This window comes from Pholcus phalangioides, unplaced genomic scaffold (assembly GCF_987345545.1).
Source record: "Pholcus phalangioides strain wild (caught in Gottingen) unplaced genomic scaffold, Ppha-v1.0 ptg000003l_1, whole genome shotgun sequence".
NCBI classification, from domain to species: domain Eukaryota; kingdom Metazoa; phylum Arthropoda; class Arachnida; order Araneae; family Pholcidae; genus Pholcus; species Pholcus phalangioides.
The window spans coordinates 1,672,096-1,697,918 of record NW_028301596.1 but is presented as its reverse complement, the minus strand read 5'-3'; the positions used below and the strand labels follow the sequence as shown (position 1 = coordinate 1,697,918).

At 40.1% G+C, this 25,823-nt stretch overlaps 1 protein-coding gene across 1 annotated transcript in view; it reads right to left on the bottom strand.

Annotated features, from left to right (window-relative positions):
* Positions 1-6,813: 6,813 nt before the first annotated feature.
* Positions 6,814-25,823, bottom strand: part of LOC149087879 (long-chain-fatty-acid--CoA ligase 5-like) — a 42,307-nt gene continuing 23,297 nt past the window's right edge. Inside the window, exons 15-21 of the mRNA XM_089242262.1 lie at positions 19,868-19,956; positions 19,266-19,382; positions 19,076-19,129; positions 17,615-17,704; positions 16,047-16,148; positions 7,262-7,333; positions 6,814-7,103 (exon numbers count right to left, since the gene is read on the bottom strand). Of these exons, the coding sequence (XP_089098388.1) occupies positions 6,960-7,103; positions 7,262-7,333; positions 16,047-16,148; positions 17,615-17,704; positions 19,076-19,129; positions 19,266-19,382; positions 19,868-19,956 (668 nt within the window). The 3' untranslated portion in view covers positions 6,814-6,959. The remainder of the gene's footprint in view (positions 7,104-7,261; positions 7,334-16,046; positions 16,149-17,614; positions 17,705-19,075; positions 19,130-19,265; positions 19,383-19,867; positions 19,957-25,823) is intronic.

Genomic DNA, 25,823 nt, shown 5'->3' with positions numbered 1-25,823 from the left:
AATCCAACTTAGGAGACCAGTTTCCCGATTCGGACCCCCTAGTTTCTCAAATACAAATACAACGCCACAACAGGCAAAATGCCCAACGAGGTGGCTGAGAAAAAGATTCCCAAAAAATAAGGATGTCATATATTTCAAAAATACAGCAACCCAATTGAAAATGCAATTAATAAAAAGTATGAACAATACATGTGATAAAAATTATACAATGCCCTTGAAGAATAACTTATGGTTGTCTTGTTCTAAGAATGGATAGCTTCTCGATTTACCCCAACATGTTTATCGTATTTCTTTTTAAACGTGTCAATTGTGTTACAATTTACTATCTCCGGGGGGTAAGCTATTCCATTTATTAACAACCCTATTAGAGAAAAATTCATGTACCATACAATGTGATTTTGTCAAATTCTACTTGCACAATAATCAATGTATCGGCTCCGTTATGCCAGAATCACGAATGTGCAAAAAAAGAAAAAAAAAAGAACGTGGGAAATGGCGTTTAAATATTTACTCTATCCAAGTTACTCTATGCAAGTTATTTCCCCAAATTGTTTTGTAACGTGTGTTTCAATAGGGCATTATTGAAACACACGTTTGTTACATTCGCGTTTCAGGCACAACTTAGATAGCAAAGCAAGGCATCCAAACAGCTGATTAAAAAAAAAAGGAAAATTTGTACATTCGTGGCTTCTGGCGCATGCGGCGGACGTTATCAAGTTAGTACTTTTACAGGGTGGCTTGAAAAGAATGACTCGATTTCAAAATTTTATATTTCTTAAAAATTAAAAACACACAATAGAATAATAAGTAGCATGTGAATATACGGGGTAAAATTTATCTATGTTTTATGATAAATTTTTTTTAACGGTTGATTTCAAGTGTAGAATCACTTTGAAATCGGATGATTCTTTCTTAATCACCCTATATACGAAAATCCAGGACCCACTCCAATCTTGCATAAGGGACACTAGTATATGATATTAAAGAAAAAAATTGAATATATTTGTAAGTCAATATCGTTTAGTCAAGATCGAAACAAGCGTTCCGAAAAGGGCATTCGGGACAGCACGTTAACGAACAACAAATTGGGATGTTCCGAAAAACCGGGACACGTGGCTTGCCCATATAAGGGAGTCGCGGGACATGTGGTCAGCCGACGTAGGTGTCCCCGATAAATTTTTTTGGTAAAAAGGGGCTCGCGCTTCAAAAAGTTTGCGCATCACTAGTTTATGTCATCATTTTCTACTGCCGAAACGTCAGGCACAGCAGTGAAAATGAACGAGCTCATCACTTTATTCGATTTTCTCGTCAGAAGGACAATTCTATACTGCCTCCAGCACTCCTACCTTTGATGACTTGTCCAGCATAGAAGACATTTTTTCTTTTTCCAGCTTTCAAGCCAACTAGGATATAGCCATTTACTTTTAATTTGCTCTCATCAAGTCTTTCATTCCGAAGCAATCTTCATCTCCTGAAGACGAACCATTAGGCTTCAAACTCTTCTGAATAAGAACAATCACGATCAATGATTGCCGTTTTATTTTTCTTTACGTTTATGTTCCTCTTGTTTTTATAAAACGGCTTCTTACCTTTACTTATTTCGCGTTTGTTTTGCTGCAGCTGTTCTTTGTATGGAGTGATTGTTAGCCCCATAGTATCTTGTTGCTTTTTTGTGGCTGCGAAAAGGAGCCTGAGGTAGCGGTGAAACCGTTTGAAGCGATTTTGCAAAAGTTTCCTGGGCTTCTGCTGTTATCCTGTAAGTTGTGTATACTACTGCTGTTACACACATTGTGGTTATCACATCCCACACTTTACTGGTGTCCGAGCCAATTTAGTGCTTCCCGTGTGTGCTCATTATCCTCTGGAATTGCTTTTGGAGTAGCCACTTTCATCAACGTTAAATACTCATGAACCGTTTAGCATGTGAGTAGTGTACGCGGCGCTTGACCGCGATAATGCTAATTTCCGCCGCTAGATGGCGCCACCAGAAATGTTTTCGATTTTTTTCGCGCGTTTTTGATCGACTTCCTTTTTAGCCGAATTCCGCACCTTTCGAACCAGATTAACTGTCCGATATATTTTCAGGATCTCGCACCTCTCGAACCGGACTACCTGTCGACCGTGTTTATTTTCAAAATGGCGGTATTTTTTATGTCACTGTCGAGACGTTAAACTTTCCGACGTTATCTTGACCATGGGATGTTGTCTGTGGTTATCAACTAATTTCCGTTCTCACGGGGTTCTTCTCGATAATTACTATACGCTCATTGGAGTTCAAATCCAAAGTAAAAATAAAAGGGGAGCTATATATGACCCCCGACAGCAAGGAAAGGCCATCATTCTTAGTTTCAAACTCGATCGAGATGGATTCCGCTGCAATCTTTGACGAAAACCCATTACCTAGTGATGTTAACTGGGATCTAGAGGAAGAGGTATGTTATTCGATACACTTGTCTTTCTCGCTTTATTTTTCATGTCTTTTTTTTATACCAATGTGTATCCAATGTATTTTATTTTTTGAGCGAGTTTTTATTTTTTCTAGAATGCGTTAATCTTCGGATCGGATTTCCATATTGATGATGTGGAGTGAATTATGGCCGAGAACCCTTTCTCTCAAGAAATCAATTGGACCCAGGTCGAAAAGGTTGGTTCAATTTCGTTTTAAAATTATTTACTATCTCATTTCATTTGTCTCCTTCGATTATTTAATATTGTTTCTTTCCCACAGGATGCCATAGAACAGATAGGTGGTGGTGATGATCCGGGCGAGGGAACTTCGAATTCCGTAAGCATTATTTAATTTATTAATTATGTTTTTACTTTTTTTTTCAATATCCTCATTCTATTTTTTTCTTTTATAGACCCGACGTCCATACGTGTTGCAGGAGCAATCCCGCAAGCTGAACAAGAAGTTCAATGCTGAGCAAATCACTTATGCTGCCCGTATACGAACCGAAGCCCTAGTGGACCCGTCAACTCGCCTGATAGCTGCCATGGCTTTCTTGAGATCAATGTTGAGGCAGTTGATAGACGAGACGACCAATGGGCTGCACCCCGAAGACCGCATTCGGTAAATATTTATTGGATATTCAGTGATTTGAATAATTTTTTTGAATTGAATAATTAATTTTTTTTTCTTCAGGATTGTCATGACGTCCGATAATTTCGACAGGCCCATTTCGACATCTCTTGTTCCCGTGGCCTCACTCACCAACGAATCACTCCTGCCTGTGATAATGAAGGTTCTACAGAGCAAGAACGCCATACCCCTGGACGACCAATCTCTCAGGTTTGACATCATCACTATCAGATTACCACGAGGAGGTGGCAGATGCAAGAATGTCAACATATCGTCTGACCGGCTGACAAAACAATCAGTTACACGTATACTTGAGGACGGACTGTGTTGTAGTCGTGCCATCGTTGTTGGACACGCCATCCTTGAAAAACATCCAAGTCTGTCGACCGCAAAAGATGGGCGTAGAAAATTACAGAGAGACATGGCTTTGACATTGCATCGATCGGCTGAAGTTCCCGAGGGCCTTTGTGGCTTTGATGCTATCACAAAGTTTTCCGAGGTTCTAGATGTCCAGATATTCGTCAAGTCTTCGGAAGAATTTTATCGGGTAATTTATATTATTCACCGATATTATTTTTAGTCTGGAAGAATTTTTTTGTTTAATCACTTGATATTTAGTATTCTGACTTTTTAACTGTTTAATTATTTTCAGGTGGTGTTCAAGACACCCAGGAAAGACAAAAAAATATTTTTGTTGTTTCATAATGGACACTATGACCTCATCACGTCTCCCAAGGGATTCCACGGCACCAGTTTCTACTGTCCGGACTGCGACAAGGCCTACGACCATGTCCAGTACCATAAATGCGCAGTTCGATGCAACACCTGCTTCAGCGATGCATGCACCCTTGTCCCCCTCCAACACTGCGATGACTGCCACAGGACATGTCGATCGGCTGAATGCTTTACAAGGCATACGAGTCTTGGGGGCAAGAACACCACGTACTGCCAGCAATTCTACGAGTGCCCGACATAGAAATTTCTCTGCTCCCTCAAAAAGAAGAAGGTGAAGACCCCCTCCGACAAGCTCGTACAAGAAATTTCTTGCAGTACGCTTTCTACGAGTGCCCGACATGCATCAATCATCCATATTACAGGTGTGTCTCCAGGGCCACTGCTCTACAGTATCTGTACGCAGGGAACCATATTGGAAGGAGTTCTCTAGTCGGGGCTAGAGAATCGACCATCTACTCAGGGCTGCGCAACTATATATACTTTTCCAGCAGGAGCAAGGGCACATTTCACCTCCCTCGTGTAATTTTGCACAATTTCCAGTAATTCGTTGAAGGAAGAATTCGACGCTCCCTTTGGTCCAGTGCCCGGAACACCAGAGAACCCTACACCACCCCCGACATACTAGGGCGGGGGAAGGTCAGTCGAAACAATAGGACTGACAGCTCAATGTCTGAATATTAAGGGTACCCTATCTTGGACAGAGGTTTTACATTAGTTTTAGGGAAATATTATAATGAGAGGTATTGGTGCAGTCTGAACCATTTTCAACCATCATTTATTTTTGCATGAACGAAAATTCTTCGTTTTACTAACTAATCTCATCGAGCCAAAAAATTCCCCTCTAAAATTTCCCTTTTGAGCAAGTTTTTACCTTACAGATTCAGAATTAATGTGCGGCCATCTATAGGTACGAATACCTTGTCAAGTATCAAGTACTGTATTTAGCGTTAGAAAAGAGCAAAATTAAAAAAATAATAAATTATTCTTTTTATTTGACAAAAACTCAATTTTCCCACTTCGGCCCATCACATCTTCACCAAACACCAACTCTGGCCATATCGCTATATTGCAATTTACTGCCATTAGTGAGATGGATTGGAAGTGAAGGCGCTGTCTATTGGTGGTCGCCTCGAGTTCGCTAGGGAAAATATCTTATATATATCCTCCCTTGGGTTCGAACCCGGGGCCCTGAGAACAACCTTCACGATGGTAGACAAGCATCTTACCACCATGCCACTCGGGCTGGGCCCATTACAGACACCGATTCAGATGATTAATCTATTTACAGCCACACACCAGTGTCGTTGAAGGGCTAGTACTTTTACGCTCTAACAATTCAATGTCATTGCTGATTGGTTGAGAAACCTGAATTTCAGGAATTTTTTACCAATCAGCAATGACGTTACATTTTTAGTGCAGAAAAATCCTAGCCCTAATAAGGGCTCTCGTCAGAGTGCGGGGAACCGCAAAAAACCCAGTCTGAAGCGGAATTGAAATAACGAGGAAAAAAAATTTACTTTTTATCGAAAGTCATGCAATATGCAAAATGTACCTTACAATTTTGAAAATATGCTCTATCACGTAAAAGTAGCGAAATATGCAAAAAAAATGCACCCACCACGCGTTGCCACAATGATGTTAATACTTAATTTTGGCTTTCTCCCTGAACCCATCTATTACTTGATACTTAACCATCAATTCCCCCCCCCTCCTCCATTTATATTTGTGTTTATATACAAGTGTGTGTGTATAGGTACTTTTTTATCAATAACCTATCATCCAGCATGTGACAGTCATGTTCATCTTGGATGAAAAATATGCCGACATAAAATTCCGAGCCCTAATTATTAATGTCTGTTACGCACATGCACTCGAATATCCCTGTATAAAGAAGTTATGTAGAGGCAGAAATAATCCTTGTAATGCGCATGTGCGGGAAAGAATGTCTGGAATGTCTGGTGGGCACCAGATACTTCTTATGCTTAGAGTGACCATACGTCCCGTATTTCCCGGCATTATCTGTTGTTTTGACCGTCCCGGTTTTTTTCGTAATTTACACGAAGTCTACTTCAATTTTTATTCTTTATTGAAGTCAAAGATTGACATTATTTTTCAACTCATAAATTAGTTTATAATAATTACAACTATATATATGAGAATGTTAATCTCCCACATTTACCATGGTGAGCGTTTTTTTTTTTTCGTGCAATACATTTTAATCCACTGCTATTTGTAGTAATGCATCATTTCTCGCCACTGTGATTTTCTGTAATTTCAACAATATTTGGCAACTTTGATTTTGGCGTCGTTTTTGGCGATATCCCGTATTTTTCTCGAAGAAATATGGTCAGCCTACTTATGCTGTCTGTTTCAAAATATTAACGCAGCCGGTTCGGTGCAATCAAAATGTTCAGCAAATTTAACAATAGCGAATTTTCTATACGTAGAACTATTATAGCGTAAATCATAATTTTAAATTATATAACAGAGGGATCGACCGCATGAGTGACTATATAAGCGACCAAGTGAAGGGGCGAGCGATTACATGTGTGAACGGCTACAGAATTGCTCAGCGTTGTCCTACACTAGGCAGACAAACGTCGGGCACGGTTCGGCAGTGCCGTAACTAGCTATTCTCGTGCAAGAATTTGTATTTAGGCCCCTTCCAAGTGGGCCCTGTGCGGGCGCACCTGCCTAGTTACGGCACTGCGGTGCGGATATGCGTGTCCTCCAGACCTTGCGAGATTCAATTGAATAATCATGAGCAGACTTGGGCCGGGATTACAATACGAGTTTTATAAATTGTATATGAATTTTTATTAAACTTCAAAAATTCAACCAATGAAGTTATGTTACATTCGAGCAAATTCAACCAATGCCCTCATTGGTTGTATTTTTCAAGTTTTATAAAAGCACTTTTACAAAACTTTTGTTGTGTAATCCCGGCCTTAATCATGATCCAGTGGAAAGTAATATATAATTGTTCAAATACACTACAGGAAAGTTAATTTTCTTTATTTAATGATACGCCAATGGTGAACATACAGTACTTATACAACATCAATGATATCCATTCATACATGCAAAACGACAAAATGAACTTCGGTGTAGACAAAATTTGGCATTAGACAGAAGACTTTGGCTATCACATGAGTTTGCCCTCCCTGTACATTTCACTGACAGTATCTTCGAAATGTTTCCTGGCTTTGTTTCTTCGAGGTTTCAGTGTCGGTGTCAGAAGTCCGCTTTCTACAGTCAACGGCTCCAAGTAAATTCGAAGATTTTTAGCCTGGGGTGAAAAAAATTTGGTAAAATTTTTTTTTTGTTGTAAAAAGTATATACATTAGAAAAAAAGAAATTTTACTGCTGGACAGTTACTGAGGGAAGAACAATTTCGCAAGTACTGTTAGAGTATATTGAGACCATTCGGTATTATTCTGAACCAACCTGTTCCAGAGACGTTAGTCCACATTCTTTCCCACACCGATGTAATTCCGATAATAAAGCAATTCTCATTTCCTAAAAAAAAAAATGTAAAAGATCCCGATTTTCAATAAATATTACACACTTACGCAGTCTGGTTACATTATTAGACTTACCAGATGACAGTCGCCGCTTTGTGCAGCTGCTTGAGAGTCGGAAAGACAGCTCGTGAGATGTTTCAATGTTGACACAGGTACCTAAATTTAGACTACCAATACTATTTGAACTGCAGCAGATGTGCCTCAAACATTCCTCTGTGGAATATCTAACGAACTTTTGCATGCTTCTAATGTATTAATGATGCATGCTTCTAATTCGGGAAATGTTACCATCTGCCTTTTATATTGGAAGTGAAAGTTGCAGTTGCATAAGTTTTCTTGTTCATGCAGGTATGTTGCTGAACCACCTGCTTTAAGGAGAGTGAGAAAATAGGATGCTCACTTTGATTGGATACCGGCTCTGTATTCATGCCTCGAAGTTATCAGAAGTGCCGCCATCTATCTTAGGAATATGTGAAATATTTTTTTTGTATAGTGGACTGGAAAAATCTGCCAATCAACCACATGAAACTGGGATAAATTGTTTGTTTTGTTCCTCTGACAACAACGACCGAAACATTTGTTAAAATGCACTCTCGATAATCCGGCTTGTCTATATCCGGCGTTTTTACGTTGCACACTGCTCGTGACGTCAGCAAGTAGTCCATTTTCCCTCAGCACATTCAGGGGAAAAAATTCCTTGCTCGTGCCAGTATCATTGCTGTGCGGAAACGAAATTATCGGGCTCAGAATTGGCGATTTCTATGTCCCATATCCAATCAACATGCGGTATTTGTGAGCCAACCAGGAAGATTCTACGACAAAATAAGAAATAGGATGCTGTAGTTCAAAATGTGGCAAACTTGCTAGATAGTCTTAATGACGTTACAGACAGACATGACCGCCCAGAAAAACCATAATGACGTTACAGATGAATTTGGCAACCCGTGCGTGAACTCGGAAAGAAAAGCCATCTTTGCCCGGCGGAGACAACATAACTTTTTGTTTCGAGTTCACCTCAGCATAATATTCAAAAAATATCTGTTTCCTCGAGGAGTTCATATTATTTAAATGGGCTTTTTCAACTAACTTGCAGTAATCCGGCACACCCTGGTCTTATATGTGCATAGCGAGAGAGGTCGAATGTAACTCATCTAATCTTATCCATCCTCAAAGTTCGTATATTTTCACATCAAAAGTATGACCAATATATATATATATATATATATATATTGAAATTTCCGACTTTTCCTAACTTGCCGCTCTGGACTGTAGCCCGCTTGGCCGCCGCCCCCCCCCACCTCTTGTGAATGGTGAATATGTCTCCGGTCCTGGTATTAAACCAAATATGTATGTATGCGCAAAAATTACCAAAGAATTTTTTTTTACAGGAAATCTGATCTCTTATTTATTGATGGGAATAGGAAGCATGTGAAAGTGACATCAATTTTAGTGCTACATCTCTAAGTCGGTATGAGTAAGATATAGGTGTCTCTGAATTCGCAAACACATTAAGTAAGGGAGGATTTTTGTGTAAAATCTTCTAAAGAATACATACTGTATGCAGAGGCGTATGGGCTACACGAATTTTGCCGCCCTTTTCTCCCATTCTGGTCCAATTTTTTTTTACTACTTCCTCGAATTCGCCACCCTTTGCTATAACGCACTTGACCTCTCCCACTTCTGCAAGCACACCTATATCTCTCTAAGTAATTCTTTTAGAGTCACATGCTTGCATACTGTTTTGGTACTGTTACATACTCACATGCTCATCAATCGCTTGCTCTAAGTCGTTCTTTTGGTCATTCACATGCACATGCTCTAGGTCGCTTAACTATTTGGGTCTCATACTGCAGGTCACTCTTTTGCTCACTCACGTGCTTGTAAACTCTCTAAGTCACTCTTTTGATCGTTTACTGGTACGGTTCCTGGATTTTTAGATCACTCTTTCGATCGTACGCTAACATTGTTCCTGGCTTTATAGGTCTTTATACGTCTACCCACATGCTTTACGTCATTCTTTTGGTTATTCACATGTTTTCACACTCTGTAGGTCACTCTTTTGCTAACTCACGTGCTTGCAAACTCTAAGCCACGCTGTCGATCGCACACTAACATGGCTCCTTTCTTTATAGGTCACTCTTTTAAACATACGTCTACACATATGCTCTATGTCGATATTTTGGTCACTCATATGCTTTCATGCTGTTTAGGCCACTCTTTGGACATTCACATGCTTTCACACTGTTTAGGCCACTCTTTGGACATTCACATGCTTGCAGACGTACTAGATCACTCACTGGCCTGGTCATACACTCTGTAGGTCACACTATTGTTCATTCACATGTTTACAAACTCTCTTGGTCACTTTTTCGATTCACTCACTGACCTAGTTCCTTACTATCTCGGCAAAGGCGTATATTTAAGGTTACACAAATTATGTACCCTTCTCCCATTCTACTAAATTTCCTGGAGATTCACTCCTCAAATTTTTCGCCTCACTGAAATTGTCGCCCTGGGCTATAGCCCGCTAAGCATCCGTAAACACGCCCCCTGACTGTATGACCTAGGACCTGAAATTACGAAATATATATATAGCTTCTCTCATTTACAGTTTTCTAATTTTTTAACCCCGCTTTTGTCATCGTTTATTTCCAGACAATAGCCTCTTCAATTACATGGAATCAAGAAATTGCCAGTTTCCTAACACTCATTATTAGTTGTGAAATATCTTCTCCACCAATTCCAACAACTGACACCCAAACAGCATCTCACACGTGTGAAGTGTGTCGTGATTGATTACAAGAGAGAAGCCTCGTAAGAGTGAAGAGAGACACAAAGACAATCTTCAACAAAAAGTTACTCAAGATTTTATTGGTAACCCTGGTGGGGAAATGATTTACTTTTTTGTTGGAATTTTTCGCAACTCGTAACTGATAACCCCATACATGGACTGACCATATGTCCCGGTTTCCCGGGACATCCCAATTGTTTGTCAATTAACGGGCTGTGTCGAAAGCCTTTTTCGGAACGCGTTTCGATATTGACTTCCAAAGATATTTTTCAAAAAAAATCTCATTAATATTTACTTTGTTTTTTGATGTCCTTTATGCAAGATCGGAGTGTATGATTCTGGTATGACGGAGCCGATAATATTGAGTATTGTACAAGTAGAATTTGTTAAAATTAGTGTCTGACACATGGTAGTTAGCTCATCTGAATAAAGGCATTCTTTAGTTTTGACATATTTTTAAATAAAAATGAATTTCTTGTTCAGAAATTTTTGTTTTGGAAAATCTCTCTCCAAAAGAAAGAAAAAATATGAAATATTCTTAATGGCATCTTACTCAAGCCCCTTTTCATGAGGAAATGGATGAAACGGGTTTTAAACCCTCTTCAAGAATTTTCACCAATGACTTCTCTCTATTTCTTTTCTTACGAAGGAAAAAAACGCATCAAGTGGGTGCTAGAACTTCCAATGCTATCGCGATATTGCACATGTAAACGTGGCTTTAGTGTGCCAAAAACGAGAAAACCTTTCCTTAGTTTGTGAGAACTTGAACTAGCATTCACCCCTACTCATAAGTCGCCTACAGAACCACTATAGTGATCTATAAATGTCCCGATGAAATGATCTGGAAATGTGTCCGGGCCGCTCAGGTGTTCTAGAAATGTGTAGCAGAACACTTAAGTACTCTGGAATTGTGTCTCACGTAACTCAAGTGATTCTTAATCATGCCGCGGGTAACTTGAGCGATGTTGAGCTGCACCGGGGTTCCCTAATTGCTTCAAACTGAGCCACGTGCCACTCAAGGGAGTGATTGGATTGAGTGATTTGGAAAAGTGCCACGGGCCGTCTAAATGCTGTGGAATGGGAGCGTGGGTCACTTAAGCGATCTGTAAAAAAAAAAAAATGTGCCGCCTAGTTCATTTTTACAAAATTAGGTTTGAGGTGGAGGGCCACATCAGATAACCCCGAGAGCCACATTTATCTATCCATGGGTTTAGCATATGACTCAGAGCGTGGTCGCAATGAATTACTTAAAAATAAATTTTGAGTTCTTAGTATCCAAATAGCATTGACGTTAGGGGCCGTTCAAGTATTACGTAAGCAAATTTTTAGCCATTTTTGACCCCCTCAACATTAAGCGTTGTTTGCATCGTATTTTCTTCGTTCTGAATAAAATCCACTCCCCACTTCAGCATGGCATTATCTGTATTTGAAAAGCATACAATGATATTTTTAACCAGTTTACGATCAAGGACGTAATATTGCGTTCAAACGCCAATTGAATAAACTCAAACAAACCTGTGTTCTCCTTCCTCATCACTACAAAACTTTGTTGCAACCCTAGAAAAAAAAGTAGTTCTTTTCATCTTCGTGATGAGGAAGAAAAACTTCTATTCTCGGACTTCTATACTACTAACTCTAGGTTAAATAGGTTGTACTGTATACATGCACATAAGAGGGGAAAGAAAACAGGTAGGTGAGGGTGAAAAGAGAAATACACTTCATTCCTACTATCTCTTATCTAAGTATTAAAGATAAGAAAGAGTATAGTAATATACTGTTTTCCTTTCATCTGGTTTTTTCCCTTACTTTTCTAGTTTTTCTTGCCTTCCTTTTTACTAACATGTATTTACGTTAGAACAAGGTTATCAAAGTTTAAATTGTATTTATCGCCGCTTCGCTAAGCAGAGATCATCCGAATTTCTCTCACCAATCGCTATCGATTTTCCAAGCGAACTCCAAACGGATGTTGGTTTTGTTCATCAGGAGCAGTTTTATTTTTTTGGACTTTTCATATTATCCTGACGCAAGCTGAGCCATGGTTAAAATAGCATCTGCACTGCTCAAGGGGAACTTGGGTTCTCGTGCTCTGGGAATTTCGATGGCGGTAGGTAAAAGCGTGTGAAACTGGGTGAGAGAAAAATATATTACAAGAGATATACTGTATGTTTAAAAGTGATTTTCTTTTTTCCCACAGGAAAGAAATGAAAAATAGGAAACCTGAAGGAGGACGACAAAACCCTGAAAACTTCACTTCAGGGTATCGCGACACCTCCTTAAAATTTTATCGACGGGTTACGAATCACCCTGTATATTTCGAACCAGGCAGCTTCAATTCGCCATAAAGGGGTGAAGTGAGAAATCAGCGAGAGTGGACCTTGATGTAGTAATAAAAAAGTATAACTATTACTATATTACTGGCAGTTGCTAGTTCGTGTGAAGTACCAAGCACTGTGAGCTGTCGTCTATTAATATTACAACGTTATTCGTTATTTGAAGTACCGAGCACTCTGTTGTCTAATGTTCTCCGTTATAGGCACTCCATTGAACTGAGTATTTCATTTCAAAAATGGTCAGGCATCTTGCTCATCAGCAAGCAGTCATGAGGATCCGGGTTCAAAACCCACCGTTGCCGCAGTGGTGGTAGGCTGAAGGTGGTTTTCTGCAGTTTCCAACTTCGAGGCGCGAATAAGAGGCGATCTCCCCGTTAAAAAGTTTCGCCGCAGAGAGCAACAGGCCTGCAACGTCACAATTATTCATCCATTACACTTCATTCACTATGAGTTGAGGAAAAACTCATAGTTTAAAAAATTGATTGCAGATGGCAGCTCTACAAATAACAAGCATTACACAGAAACAAACTTCACAGAAGTTTCACTACACATACACACACACATTCCAACATTTACAAATTCGTTAGAAGTTCCGCAGAGGAATATGGACAAGGTGCATGCCTGGTTTAGTAATAGCAGCAGTGAGAAGTATAAGAAATACAAAAACTTGACAGTAATTGTCAAATTTTTCCTTAAAAAAAAAAAATGACCAAAAAACCTAGATTGCCGAAAGAAAGCTAAGCAAAAAATACCGCGAAAGGCCATTATCAGAGTGGTCTTCCCCCCCCCCCCATATTTTTCTTATTGCTATAATCATTTAATCTCGTTCACTATTGCTTACTTCTGTTCAAACCATATTGTTCCTTTGGAAAATACTTGGCAATTTGTGTTTTATTTATTATTATGATTAGGTAAATAGTATGTATATACAGTGGAACTTACGTTAACGAGCTTAATTCGTTCCACCAACGTGCTCGTTATACGAATCACTCATTATTCGAATCAAACTGCCCCATAAGAAATAACGGAAATTCGCATAATTCATTCCACAATTATTCATTCACATAAAAGTGACTAACAAAAATGGCTTCATTCAATAATGCAACACAATAATACACTTATTCTTTTTGTCCGGCTTTGAAAAAGACGTATCTAATGGCACTTGTTTTTTCCCTCCTTTTTAGGATTTCTCAAAAATGGAGAATTCGCATTTTTCTTGGACATTCATTTCTCGCACATTGCTCTCGTGGGCGCAGATACGGGAGGGCATGGGGGGGGGGGTGCAATGCCCCCTCAGAGTAGAAGGTAAAGCCGACTGATATATTTGCGTATATATGAATTGACATCATCATCGTGCCCCCCAACCAGACTTTCAAGTCTATCTCCGCCTATGACGATGCTACAGCTTTATTTGACTGGCTCTTTTCTACAGAACTTTACGCAGATTACCGCATTTTACACATCTCTCTAAACTTATTTGGAGAGTCAGGCACTTCTCTCTTCCTCAGAAAAAATACCCTCCATAAGATTTTGCTGGCTGTTGCAGGCAGTGGAGATCCATCAGTTTCTCTAGTGTCACCATCTAGCCAAGCATAATTTATAATAAAGAAACTTCAAGCACTCATACGTGTGATTACGATGCGACATCTAGTTTGGTATCGTAAGCAGTCAAGCCCGTACACGGGTGTTAATTTTTTGGAATAAGGTACGCTGACTGGAGAAGAGAATATCACCCACAATTCCACAGTACGTGTGTGTGGACCAAAGCGAAAAACCATCAGCTCAGTTGTGAAAACGTGACAATAAATAAACAAAGCGCAAATATTTGTTCGTAATGCAAATTGCTTGTTAACCGAACCGCTCATTAACCGAAGTTCCACTGTGTATACAGAGTGATCAAAAGTCAGTTAAAGTTTGGGAATGCAATAATTCGCGGAATTATGTTCGTAAAGGGGGATAAAAATTGACATGCGTAAGAGCTCAATACTCGGTACTTCATATCGATTGGTAAAGACACGACACATGCTGGAAACGACGTGAAGTTTTAGTGGCACTTTGAGAAAGATAAGAGAAGGTAGGCTTCCACTTAAAATAAATTTCATACCTTTCGGGCTGTTATGCCATGTTCCAAACTGCTTTGCAGCAGACGTTTCGTCCACTACTACGGTGAACATCTTCAAAGCGGTTTTTGGTGAGCGAGGAGACGAAACAACCTCCTTGGATGACCGTTGTCTACTGACGCTTTCGCTGGAGATGTGGAAGGATAAACTTTTCGCAGTTGTGACGTCGAGCAAGTGACGTGTAGATGTTGATGGGACGTGGCGAGTTCTGATTGGGTGGGGTTCGGAGTCTTCAAATTTGAAAAGGGAGGTCCGAATTCGGAAGATTTGATTTTCTAATAATCCTGACCTTGATATTTCGGATTGTCGGGTGTCATATCTTGCTCAAGTGCAGCCCTTCCTTCCTGTTGAAATTATCTCTGTGCTTAGCAAACTCAATAGCCTCGCGGTTCAGTCGGGAGTAAAAGTGGAATTCTAAAGAGAGCAGGTCAGTGTCTTGGAAGTGGATGTCATGACCTATGAGGAATGCATGTTCAGCGACAGCTGGAAATTGGCGATATATGAACGGAGTTGGTGTGCGGTGAAGTAGCAGTTTTCTCCAGGCGAGCGACAGTGGCGTTGATGTTCAGTGAGGTGGGTTTTTAATAAGCGCGAAGGGTGCCGATGTAGACAGATCCAAATGAACAGGGAACATGCCTTCCTCAAAGGTCATGCCAAGGTCATCACCTCCAAGACACTGACATTCTCTTGAGAAACCTACTTCTACTGCTGAATAAACCGCGAGGCTATTGGTATCGTTAAGCACAGATAATTTCGACAGGAAGGAAGAAGGGCTGCACTTGAGCAAGATATGACACCCGACAATCCGAAACCAGTCAGGACGGTTAGAAAATCAACACTTCCGAATTCGGACCTCCCTTTTCAAATTTGAAGACTCCGAAACCCACCCACCCAATCAGAACTCGCCACGTCCCATCAACATCTACACGTCACAACGACGAAGTTGATCCTTCCGCGTCTCCAGCGAAAGCGTCAGTAGACAACGGTCATCCAAGGAGGTCGTTTCGTCTCCTCGCTCACCAAAAACAGCTTTGAAGATGTCCACCGTAGTAGTGGACGAAGCGTCTGCTACAAAGCAGTTTGGAATACAGTATAACCACCCGAAAAATATGGAATTTATTATTTGAGAAAGAATAGTTATAAAAATGGCCAAGTGATGACGCTTTATCTAGTCATAAAATAGAGAATTAGCATTACAATGCATCTGTTAGCTAAGATAAATTAAGGATAGATAGAAAACCACTTTAGCGCCATCTGTTGATCATTTTTTAAGTATTTCTTTTAAAATTCCAATAAAACCCTTTGTCACGTCTTATCAAGCATATTTGTCAATTTTTATCCCTCCAGGTACATTATTTTGTAAATTATTAGACTACTGAAATACTAAAATATCATTTAATGTTTATCATTAATTTAATAAAATATGAGTTAAATATTATTAATACCCGTACGTCAGTAATTTATTACCTTGCTGTTGATGAGTTGCTCCCAGTTTGGTCCAAAACCCTGTTTTTTCGACCATTCAGAAAACGCATTTGCTTCAGGGCAAACAATCGCGATGACGTGATCCTATTAGAAATACGCAAGAAGATCATGTTAATGTAGAATCTCGTGCATTACACACACACACTCGGTCAGAAACATTCATTTCCGTGCGTCGTGGTACCTTCGGGAGTCAAGATAGAAGCCAACTTTGAAAGAGGATTGGGGAGGTGGGGGGGGGGGCTTGGACCTACGTATTATTCGTACTTACTCTTACGCACTGTATTTTGTTTTTAATTGAATGTCTTATTTCATTAATATCAGGTCTAGACAAATCTTCAACAATTTACATTCCCGATGTGGTCACGTGCCTTGAAATTATTCCGGATGCAACCAAGATCACCGATCTGGGTATTCTTATTGATGAGCAGCTTAGGTTTTCTGCACATTTTCAGCGGTGGTCAAAAAATCTAATAGGATGCTCGGTTTCATTCTGAAAATTCTCTCTTTACGTTCCTCTAAAGCAGCGGTTCTCAACCTGTTTTGACTCGCAGAGCCCTTTTCAGTATATATTTTCTATGGCAGAGCCCTGTTTGACACGAGAAGCCTGTTTTTGTACATAATTTTTATGGCAGAACCTTGTAGGCCTCTCTTATTTAATTATCTATCAAATCTACTGATTCGTTTTATTTTCCTCGAGTCACCAGTTGAGAACCGCTGCTCTAAAGAATAGTTTCCCAACCTTTTTTGTCCCATCGCCCCCTTCTTCAGAAATTCTCCCAGCGCCCCACCCCCCCAACGCAATCTAACCCATAGGATCCTATGTTGCAGCTTCTACCGCCGCCCCTGGAACATTCCATCACCCCCCTGTATTTTTGATATACAGGGTCTTCATAATTAAAGTTCCACTCTGAAATGTCCGTAAAAGGAAAACTACTGGACAAAATGTCATCAAACTAGGTAATAATTTAAAGGAGGTCATGGGATTCAATTTTCCCAAAAAAAAGGGACACACTGTATTTTCCACTCTCGAAACTGGTACAGAGTGTGTCTCCAGGACACACTAAGTATTTTTCAATTTAGAACCCTATCCCTACAACGAACGGTTGATGAGATTAGGACTTACAGGCATGGCTCCCGCAAAGGCGAAGCTAACAGGGCTCCAGCCCTGGGGACCCGGGACAATTTCTGATCATTTTCGTTTTCCACGCTATAAATTAACTATAAAGGAGTTCGTGAAAAGTCTGGTCTGGGGGTCCGCCAGAGGCTCCAGCCTAGTGGGCCACGCTCTAGGATGGGGGACATGCTTACAGGACACCCTGCATATATGGAATGCAAGGAGTTTTGTCGTTGGGAGTTCACCGAAGAATCCAACCAAGGGATCCAAGACCCATCGAAACTGAAATTACTGGTATTCGTTGGAAAAATCAAACAAAATGAAATAAAGTGCGTTCGTGGTGAATAGCAGAAAAGGGGGAGGTCTGGGAAGAAATTATGAAAAAATTTCCCAGCAATCAAAATTTGTAACCAATTTTAGGCTTCCAATGTTTTACCTGATTTGAGTTACCATCTACAAACATTTGCTGAATCAGGGAACATCTGCTGTAAGCGTTTTCTATTTTTTCTGGAGCTATATACTCGCCCTGAAATTAAGAAATAAAACAATTTTTATTGCGAGATAATGTCGATAAACACATCACTGACCACCAGCCTACAGGGGTTATACAGCCGGTCCCGCTTACAACGTTTTCCCCGCTTAGTACGACTTATTTTTTCGTGGTCTCCTAAATCTAACAAAAATTCTCATTAAGATTTCCCGTTTAAAGCGTTTTCTCGCTCACAACGTTTTTTCCTGAGGTGCCGTTCAAGCATCACGTAAGCAAATTTTTTGCCATTTTCGATCCCCCCTGTCAGCAAAATTTCGTCATTAGTTCTGCCCCTCTGAATCCTAACGCATATTGGTGGGATCAGATACGTACACAGGCGGGGGCATGGGGGCTCTTTCTCACGTGCCCCCCCCCCTCCAACGATCAAAAATTTATTTTTTTAATTGAAATTTCGGAAGAAAATACCTTTATATGTTATTATAATGAATTTCTGATAATTTCAATGCTGTTTGAAGGCTATGAACTCAAAATTTATCTTTAATAAATTCATTGCGACTCACGCTCTAAGCCATATAATGATAAACCGCATAAAGGCCCGCGGACCAAATATGGCCCTGGGGGTTATCTGATGCGGCCTGCCTTCCTCAAACCTAATTTTGTAAAAATTAACTAACCGGCACATTTACTTAAATGTTCCGTGGTACAATTCCAGAAAATTTAAGCGGCCCGTGGCACATTTTCAGATCACTTAAATGATCCCGGACACAGTTCCAGAACATTTAAGCAATCCATGACACATTTAGCGATCCTTTGAGTGACATGTGACGTAGTTTTAGAGCACTTAAGTGGCCCCCCAGTGCGGTTCTACATCACTCAAGTTACCCGCGGCACTTTCTCAGATTATTTAAGTGATCCGCGGCATATAATTACGGATCACTTGAGTGATGCGTGGTACAGTTCTAGAGCACTTAAGCGGCCCGTACACATTTCCAGAGCACTTGGATCCGCGAAAACATTTAGAGATCACTAAAGTGGTGATCTCTAAATGTTATCAATAGGAAGGGGGGGGGGGATGTTACTTCAAGTGCCCACAAACTATCGAATGCTTTTTCTAGTTTTTGGCGCACCGAGTAAGATGGCATTAAAAATATTTCACATTTTCTCAGGGGGAGCGGTTGATGACGTAAGCATTATCCAAACCCCCCCTCTTGTCATCGAAAGTCCGCAAATCGGACCCCCCCCCCCATCGATGATGACGTAATACCTGAACGGCCCCTGACGAGTTTTTGAAAAACGTTATAAGCGGGAGCCACTGTGTTTTAAATTTAAGAACCCTCGCATTACCCTTCTATTATTTACAACAATGTTAATCAAGTAATAAATAGCAGAATATAAGTTGTAACATACTTGAGACAACTTGAATAAATTCTTTTTCCTATCGATTATCTGCAGCGCACCATTCTGAGGAATGCAAAATTCATGTATTAAATATATATATTGCGACAAACACGAATTGAATTACGTTATCAGATTTCATAGATTATTATTTTTAATAATAATTATTGGATATCGTCTTGAGGCGACAAAATATACTGACCGGTAACCATCGTCCAATGTCACCAGTGTGATGCCAACCATCTTCATCGAAACTTTCTTTCGTCGCCTCTAGATTCAAGTAGTATCCTTTGAAAACATTGTCGCCTTTGATACAAATCTGGTAGAGAGTATATTATGGAGCCGTATCCCATTATAACAAACATTAAGAGATAGGAGAAATCACTTCGTTATTACGAAATTTCGTTATAAAAGGATTCCAGATTTTTACATTGCTCCTATGTAAACTTATCTGAGGGAATAAGTTTTCGTTAAAACGATATTTTCAATATAACGGTATTCGTTGAAACGGGAATCAACTGCACATTATTAATAAGATCAGAATCGATTGAAAACTGACTAATTGATCAAAAAATTCTGATCGATAAATTGAATTTTTAATTGATCAGTCCGATGATTATTCAATATTCAATTGATCAACTTTAATTTTGATTATGACAAGCATTTTATTGAAATATATTTTATTATATTGGTTGATATATATATATTGGTGGAATATATAATTGGTTGATTTTATAATGATTTTTGAAATGAGCCGCGATCGATCGTTAGGCCCACTCGGGTATAATGAAAAGCAATACTTACTTCTCCTTCGTCGTTCTTAGCAAAATAATTCATATCAGGAACATCAACCACCTTCATATGATTATTAGGCAATGGTGGACCCAGAAAACCTACACGGAATCGAACAAAAAAGTTTCTTTGATGGCGTCATTCTATGATAAAGAAGCGTATAAGTTGAATTTTATTGTATTGAATACTAGCTGCTGCTCGCGCAAATTCGGTAATCCGAAAATTCTTCCTTGAGACCCCTTTAGGGAGTGGATTTTGAGAAATCCCTTCTTAGCGAGTCTTTTGCATCATAAAATGAAGATACTGACCAAATTTCAAATTTGTAGTTTCAGCGGTTTTCACTCGGCATGATTTCTCTACATAGCATTTCAAGTGAGTCTTTACGTCATTGACCAAGTTTCATAAATATTGCTCCAGCAATTTCGGCTTGGCATTATTTCTCTGTATAATATTCGAACCCTCCCCCCTCCCCTACGGGTTAAATTTGGAAAAACCCTTTCTTAGTGGGTCTTCATAAAATCTCAACGAATTTCATATTCATAACTCCAGCTGTTTCGGATTTGGCGATGATGGATCAGTCAGTCAGGACAATATGTATATAAATTTATTTTAATTACGCTACATCTCCAGTAACAGTGAGAATTCTTCCCCTGGCTGGGTTTTTCATTCTATATATATACAAACACAAAGGCCACAGCAGGTAAATTTCCCATCCATGTGGCTGGAAAAAGATGCCCAACGGTTTCTATAGAGCACCATCTATCCGTCGCAAGACGAGAGCAGTGTTTCCCAAAGTGGGCGATGGAATGGTTCAAGGGGGCGATAGAACCAACTGATTTAACATAGGATCCAATGGGTTTATTTGAGTTGGGGGCGATGAGAGAAAAAATTTTTGAAGAAGGGGACGATGGAACAAAAAGTTTGGGAGACTATGATCTAGAGTGTCATGCACTTATTGCAGTGGCATCTTGCACTACTGCTCGTAGAATCAGCAGGATAACGAGTTATGGCTGCTCTGGTTCATATCACTAATCAATATTTTCAAGGAAAGTTGATTCAGAATAGTGATGAGATTGCTAACCTGGGTATCTGCTTCAAAAACGAAGAATGATGTGCGCCAGTCAACAATATTTTAGATTGCGCACGGACTCTATTTGGGGTGGCGAGGGGGGATGGACGCCACTGTAATACCGATCGGTTACTTCAAGAACAGACATTATACACTATTTTGAAAGACACGACACGGTGTCTTAGAGTATGTCTACATTTATTGACAAAATCACAACACGTGTCTACAGCCGGGCTGGACAAAACACAAATCACACAAAAAAAAAATCTAGGCACCAAAAATTTTTTTACCTGAAGAAAAGGGTAAAGAAATAATGCTTCTTTAATGCTTTTCCAGGGCACATTGACCCTCTTTTACACAAATACAAGGCCACAACAAACAAAATTTTCCAACGAGTTGAAAAATTTCGTGAGAAAGAGCTGGCCCGTCATTTTGTAAAAATGAACTAAGGGCCATGTTTACGGGGATCGCTTAATCCTTTACGGGCGTTGTGAAAAATTCTGTGCGTAATTGACGTCATGGGGTCATTTTGACCTCAGCAAGTATTAATGAATTTTAGAAATCAACAAAATGAGTCTTCATAAAAGCAATGGGGTTTTTACATGGCTTCATTCACCTGTCAATTAATTCACTAAATTATTTTTCAAATTTCTTTAATTATTTCCCCCAAATTTTTCTTTTATTAAGACACGCATTCGAAAAAAATGGAGGGTTACGTGACTTTTTACAACTTTTTAAAATTATATTATAAATTTTTTGAACGCAATTTTCATGATTAAAAAATTAACAGATATGATTGAAATATAGTCAGAAAATTAAATTTACTAATTAAAATAATATTTACAATTTTTTTCACTAGCACCGAAATTAGTCCTATTCTAAGTTGGCAACACAGTACTTGTAAAGAACACTATGACATGTTGATCACACAAATCTTGCCTACAATTCACTAACAACATTATCCTCATGATCACCTCGGATATCCGATGTTTCACGACTAATTTGAGACTTATCGAGAAAACTAGCCCTCTTCCGATACGGTATTTCGATCTGAACACTTCGGCCGGTAGAGAAAAAAAAAAAAGGATTTACGCAAGTGTCGAGGTGGAGTCACTGAAGTAGACCCGTGGCGCATTCAAGGATTACTTAAGTAACCCGCGACACAGTTCCAGGAAACTTAAACGATCCGTGGTACATTTAGATATCCCTCGAGTGACAAGTGGCATAATTTTAGGGCACATTAAGCGCCCCCCCCCCCCAGTGCGGTTCTACATGAATCAAGTTACCCGCGGAATATTCCCAGATTACTTAAGTGATCCGTGGCATAATTATGGATCACTTGAGTCATGCGTTGCACAGTTCCAGAGCACTTAAGCGGCCCGGAAACATTTCTTGAGCACTTGAAGGATCTGAGAACCGTTATGGAGAATCAAAGAAACATTTCATTTTCTGGATATTATGCTCAGATGAACTCGGAAAGAAAAGTAATCTTGTCTCCGCCGGGACACGAACCCAGGCCCTCTTGCATACCGGGCACAAGCATGCTACCATCTACACCACTGGAGACACGACCCTGCCTTCCTTATTTCACGCACTGTGGCGTCAGGCACTAAAGTAGAGACATTAGTAGCCTCTTAACTTCAGGAATTGGCCCCCAGGTGGGATGTTTTAGAGAGATAGATGGCTTTTTCTCAGCCCAAGGAAAGATATCAAGGAAACATTTTATTTTCTGGATATTATGGTGAGGTGAAGGAAGTTAAGAGAGGCTACTAATGTCTCTACTTCAGTGCCTCACGCACACAGTGCGTGAAATAAGGAAGGCAGGCTCGTGTCTCCAGTGGTGTAGATGGTAGCATGCTTGTCTGGTATGCAAGAGGGCCTGGGTTCGAGTTCCGGCGGAGACAAGATGACTTTTCTTCCCGAGTTCACCTCAGCACAATATCCAGGAAATACAATGTTTCCTTGATATCTTGGGCTGAGAAAAAGCTAGGTGACCACAAACCAGCGGAAGATTTTTTTCGGGTTTGGCGAGTAAGATGCCATTAGGAATATTTCATATTTTCGTATAGGGTGGTTGATGACGTAAGCATCATCCAACCCCCCCCCCCCCGTCATCAAAAGTCAGAAAATCGGAAACCTCCATCTATGCTGACGTCATACTTGAATGACCCCTAAAGGTAGCATGATATTTTTTCATTCCACACATATATTGAAATTCTGTGCGCGCACTATCTGGAAAATTAAAAAGGATCCTTGATATCACTGAAATAAAATTTTTTATTTGCTCAGCAGAGAATTTTTTAAGCAGGCGAAAATGCGTGTCGCACCAACCTCTCTGTGAAAATGGAAAAAAAAGCCTGCTGCCGTTTGGAATGGGCAATAAATTGTCTGACTCGGTCTAATTAGCCCTCGTGAGCAGAAAATGAACGTGGGGTGACAAAAATGACCACTTTCATTTTGTGTGTTCGTGAATTGAACGATACTGTACGATTCTTTCATAAACTACAAGGCCGTCTTAACGCTTGGGGTCTGCCAAGCACTCTGGTGCGTAGGGACGCACCCCGATAATGGGATCCGGCGTTATGATAAATAGCAGGTGCCGCTTAGGCAAGTGCCTTGTTTTTCAATGCGGGAATTCAATCAATAACAATATTCACATAATTTTAGGGCCCTACGATGAGGGCTCTCCCCCCCCCTCCTTCATGGACGGATTTATAGTTTTGTGCTTCTGGGCAAAACAAATCTTTCTGCCTTTCACCCAATGTTGTCTAGTTTTCTTGACTCCTCATTCCTCAAAATTAGCCCCGTTTAATACTTCCCCGCAACGTAAACATGATTCTGTGTCTAAGTCACTCTTTCGGTCGTTCACATAATTTTACATCCCTCTAGGTAACTTTTTTCGTCACTCGCTTTTCGTCAACTCTTTGGTCACTCACATGCTTGCACTCTCTAAGTTAGTCCTCCAAGTGGTCTGGACTTCTTTTAAACGACACTATCTCGATAAAATTCAAAACAAAGAACAGCTTCGCCGGTATCAGTAACAAGAAAGTTGTCTTCTTTGAAATCTCTCCGGTTTCCGTAGCGTTTGATCAAGCTGATCCCCAGAAAAGCTATCATGAAACACCAGTTGGAAACCCGTGATCTTGGTATTTATCACGTTGTGTGTGTACTGATAGGAGGGACAACTTTCGCTGGCCGGATGGAAACCCTTGGCGCTCCAGAAGTTGTGTATCCCCTATTCCGAATAGTCTTAAAGATTTTGGATCCAAAGTTTGGTAATTCTGCTGTCCACGTAAGTCCCCGTCTTATCGAGCCAACAAGAGAAGTGGTACGGTTACCTATTAACCACTTAACAGTTTCGTTTTTATGCCATATCATGTCCAAAAATAAGCACATTTTTGATAAACAATTTCGTATTCAAGTCGATTACATAAATTCAAATCCGCAGTCAAAACTGTTACAAGTATTGTATTTATTAATTTATGCTAATTTTCAATTACAGCGAAAAAAAAAGGCATTTTTACTTAATTGTCTTTTTTCCCCCGAACTAGTTAAACGAAAAGCGGCAAAACCTGACGTTGAAACCGGTTTATACTAGTTTTATGATCCAAACTTTACTGGACAACTAGTCATCTATTAGAAACACTACACACTAAAAAAGGACAAAAAGCCGGACAAACCAGAGAAACCGGCATAGAAAAATATGCTGCCCGAGCGGCAAACGGGCAAATCAGAAAAAAGACCCTTTCGCAGCACCCGAACGGTGTTCGGGCAAAACTGTCAAGTGGTTAAAAAGTATAACTTACGGCCAAGGAGACAAGCATCGGCTGTTTTACCCACTTCCTGCAGGTGTGAATGAAATGGAGGTGCCGGCCATATATAGACGACAATTAATATCTTATTCCAGCTTGATTGCTGCTATACTGAAAATCAATGAGATTGGTATATTCTTTAGATAGAATCTGGAATTTAATTCAGCCAATCATATACAAGACAAGATTATTGTGCGATTATCTACATAAGGACAATGCTACGATTACGAACTGATTCACTGTCGACGATGTTATATGATCACAGTTTTTATTCCAGATTCCTTATTGTACATATGAAATATTACGTTGTTTGCTATTTTCACATAAATTAACAAATTTTCGGATACACCCATCCTCCGGGAACGCTTCGATATCTCTGAGATTAGAAGCGGGGTGTGTCCGGTCCTTCAATATCCACTTAAGTCATGCGAATGAATCTGAATGCCTTGTCGTGTTGATTAGTCACAGTTGCGGGCTAGTGGGAGAATTTTCTAAAGGTGAACAATTTTTGTCGGCCGAATCAAACCGGCCTATCTCCTTAACGACCAGTACCTGGACGGGCCAGACATCGAAGTTCCATCAACACCAGCGCAGCAGTTGACGAATATTCCAACCACCCGACACGTGACGTTTGCGCACGACTCAACGTACCCGTTCCGGGACAATAGTCCGAGCTTCAGAATGACTAAGTTACTCCGCCACTTAGGGGAGGGGTACTGTGGCGACAGCGTCCACCACTGGATGACGCTGTCCACGTAATAGGGAGAAGAGCGCCTGCGCGATAGAGGGACTGGGCCTGCGTTTGGTCACGCGGTCCGCTCGTTCTTGTAGGTTGTAAATTTAATCGTATATTAAATGTTAATTTTATATGAATTGTGAAGGAAGTGCTTGTCTTGAACCGCCACATTCCTTCTACTACTACTACTTAACCGAATATGTACCTCGTACACATTCCTCTTCGGAATTTCTAACGAATCGGCACATGCCGGAATGCGTGTTCTGAGTGCATGCTTGGCCCTAACGTATTTATGTTGTCGAGTTGCGCTTGTTTCGTGTTCATGCTGCCATCTGGCTTCCATTTACAGAA